General features: G+C 35.8%; 1 protein-coding gene across 1 annotated transcript in view; it reads right to left on the reverse strand.

Moving 5' to 3' along the window:
• Window positions 1–303: 303 nt before the first annotated feature.
• LOC108975749 overlaps window positions 304–3,430 on the reverse strand; it is a 14,407-nt gene continuing 11,280 nt past the window's right edge. The window contains exon 5 of the mRNA XM_018944451.1: window positions 304–337. Within this exon, the coding sequence (XP_018799996.1) occupies window positions 304–337 (34 nt within the window). The remainder of the gene's footprint in view (window positions 338–3,430) is intronic.

Genomic DNA, 3,430 nt, shown 5'->3' on the forward strand with positions numbered 1-3,430 from the left:
CTCAACCATTTTGCTACATCTGGCGATCTTCCGCGCGCAGCAGTTCAACAAATATATTATCATAATTTCGATATATAATTATATTTTCATAACCATACAACCTCCACTGGTATCCGACCGGTGAGTTCATTAACTGAGTTTTTATATACATATATTTTTACGCCTCCACTGGTATCCGACCAGGGAGATTTTTATTAAAACGCTAAAATAAAATTGTGATCCCAGTTTTTAGTAAAACTTTGCATTCTGAAAGTATTCTTTCCGGAGTGGCTGTGAAAAGTAAGTGAAGAAGTGAATGGGAAATCATATATGGTCCTTCGAACCATCCTGAATGGCACTATTGTGGAAAAAATAATAATAATAATAATAATAAAACAAGGAAATTGTGACACAAAATTATAAGGCGAAAAAAAAAGCTAAAAATATTAAATTGAAGTGACAAGTAAAGGGAATAAGTGCGCAAGCTCAAATGCAAGTGCAAAGTTGCAGTAAAATTGAAATGATTTAAATACATATAAACATCTTCTTCTTGATTGGCGTAGACACCGCTTACGCGATTATAGCCGAGTTAACAACAGCGCGCCAGNAACTCTGGTGCAATCAGAAGGTGGAGAGTGGTTAGGAGGAAGGTTGCAAATGACACAGGAAGGAGTTTTCTCGCAGTGTTTAGCGGTGTGTCCTAATAGCTGACAAGTTTTGCGGCGCATAGGATTAGGGTAGTACGGACGGACATCTAGGGTTCTCCAGGCTACTTCAATTCTGTTAGGAAGTGTATATTTATGGAATGTTAATAATACGGCACCAGTAGGTACACGAACGCCTTTAACGATTTTGTTAAACTTATGAACTGCAGAGACACCTTGATCCTTGAGACCTTCAATTATTTCATCGTCGCTAAGTTGGCAAATAAAGGGGGCATAAATTGTGCCCTTGACTGAGTTAAGGGTGCTGTGAAGAGCGACTTCAACAGCACCTGCACCGGRTAGATTCTTAGTGAAAAGGAATTTATCAGCAATATTTTGATTTTTTACGAGAAGGAGTAGGCTGCCATCGCGAAGTGACGAGATGTTGTTAATATCTTTATTGATAGATTGAATACCTTTATAAATCGCGAAGCAGGAGATTGATGTAATAGGTTTACTGGCATCCCGCGACTTAATGACGAGGTATTTTGGTCATCCTTCTTTGTTATGGGGAGTTCCGGAAATAGTTCCAACGTAGATTGTTCAGGCTTTTTTCTTTTAGTCTTCTGGGCTGAGGATAATAGGGCAAACCTATTATCGCCCAGATTGTTGGCCCCAGGGGGCATTGTGAAAAAAATGTATTAATGTAGCACAAGTTAACAATAAGAAAATAAACACAGCGAGAAATAAACAGTAAAAAAGTTTTTTGTGCACAACTGTAAAGTAGCGTTATAACACAGACACCGCTAGAATGCAGATACTAAACGACAGCACAAGCGAGAGAAAAAATGCGACCCTACGGTTTGAAAACACGATTGCGAATGCGCGCGAATTAAAACTTCGAAAAATAGGAAAAGAAAGTATTGTTCTGCCGATACAGATGTGGCAAAAGAAATTGGGCGGGAGCGGCGTCAACAGATGTTGCGTGCATGGTCAGGTTATTGCCTAGATTTTGATGTTTACACGGGAAAAAATAATGCTAGCGTTGAAACTGACTTAGGTGGTAAAGTTGTAAGAAATTTTTGCGAAAATTTGAAACACAAAAATCATAAAGTCTATTTTGACAATTATTTCAACACTTACTCGTTGGAAGTTAAATTACGATAAGATAATATTTTCGCCTGAGGAACTGCGAACTCAAATAGAAAGTTCTTACCAACGCTAAAAGAAGACAAGCATTTGCAAAGAGGAGAACATGATTTCCGGATGAGTGACACAAAAATATCATTTTTGAAATGGAAAGATAAGAGATCAGTTTTCATGTTATCAAGTTATCATGACCCTAAGGATGTCAAYAGTCCCTTCAGAAATTCGTCTTGAATCCAGTTGCCATCAAACTGAAGGAAGCACATCAAGAAGATTCTGTCTATGCAGCACTAAAATATTTCCAGTCCGTACTGTATGGCAGTGTAGTACATGCAAAGTGGCTCTTTGTCTACGCAAAGGAAAAGCTTGTTTTTCAGATTTTCRTGAAGAAAAAAAATTTCCTTAGTTTCGTTCCGGAGAATTTCATTATATCATATAATATTAATAAACAATATAAGTAACTCATAATTGTTTTGTTTCTATCAATAGTCACGGTGGTTAGTGCCACTAACCACCTCATACCTCGAAAACCTTCACACGTGGATTTTTATACTCTCGCAACAAAGTTGCTAAAGAGAGTATTATAGTTTTGTTCACATAACGGTTGTTTGTAANGTTGAGGCCAATGATATCAATATCATCGGCATACGCCAGCAGCTGTACACTCTTATAGAAGATGGTACCTTCTCTATTTAGTTCTGCAGCTTGAAGAAAATAAAAATTAAAAWGAGCGCAAATGCAAACAGTATATGCAGTGAAATTATATATATATATATGTATATATATAAAAAAATAGAGTCCAGAAACTGAAAATAATATAATATAAAAAGGGGAAAAAAGTATGTGTTAAAAGTGCCTATATACTTACCAATCCATCCCAAAAATTTGCTTGTATATAAATACATATACTCGTATAATAATACAAGGAACAAAAATTCGTGTGCCCGAAAAAAGCGCAACAACAAAGTTCTGGGTAGTGACAAAAAAAAAAAAAAAATAAATACACATACATATATACATAACAGTGCGGTAAAAAAAAGTACGCAGTTACCAAACAAAAAACAAAAAACAGAATTAAAAATAGAATACCACAAAACAAAAATCAGCGGGCGCGAATAAAAAGCCGTATACTATGTATGCAACAAACACATGTTAAAATAAAACGGGCGCGGAGTAAACCAACAAAGAAAGAAAAAAAAAACCAACAACCACTGGSAACCCTTCGCAGCATTCCAGGGCAGGATTTGGAATAGCTCATAGGAACTACCATACACACTGGCCTACCGTAATACCCAAAATCCGATGAGAGATAACAAAGTGAGTCGTATCAATTCCTTTTAGTACTGCATTTTTCATTTAAATTTTTGCATACATGTACATATATTTCGACTTAAAATATATATCCAAATATATAAAGATTGTTTATTGGCCACTAATGCTTACCTTCGTGTATCAAAACAAAAAATATCCTCAAATTTAAAACAAAAAAATTCAAGTATTTTACTTGCACATATGTCCGGTGATCCCGGTATGATCAAGAATAAGCAGGATTGCCTTAAATAAGTAAGCAAACGTAAAGGCAAATACAAGAGTAAAAATTGAGATATCATGATGAAACTTTGTACACGTGATTTCTTGGCTCCATAAGAAGGTTAAGTTCG

This window comes from Bactrocera latifrons, unplaced genomic scaffold (genome assembly GCF_001853355.1).
Source record: "Bactrocera latifrons isolate USDA-ARS-PBARC rearing strain unplaced genomic scaffold, ASM185335v1 scaffold_696, whole genome shotgun sequence".
NCBI lineage: Eukaryota > Metazoa > Arthropoda > Insecta > Diptera > Tephritidae > Bactrocera > Bactrocera latifrons.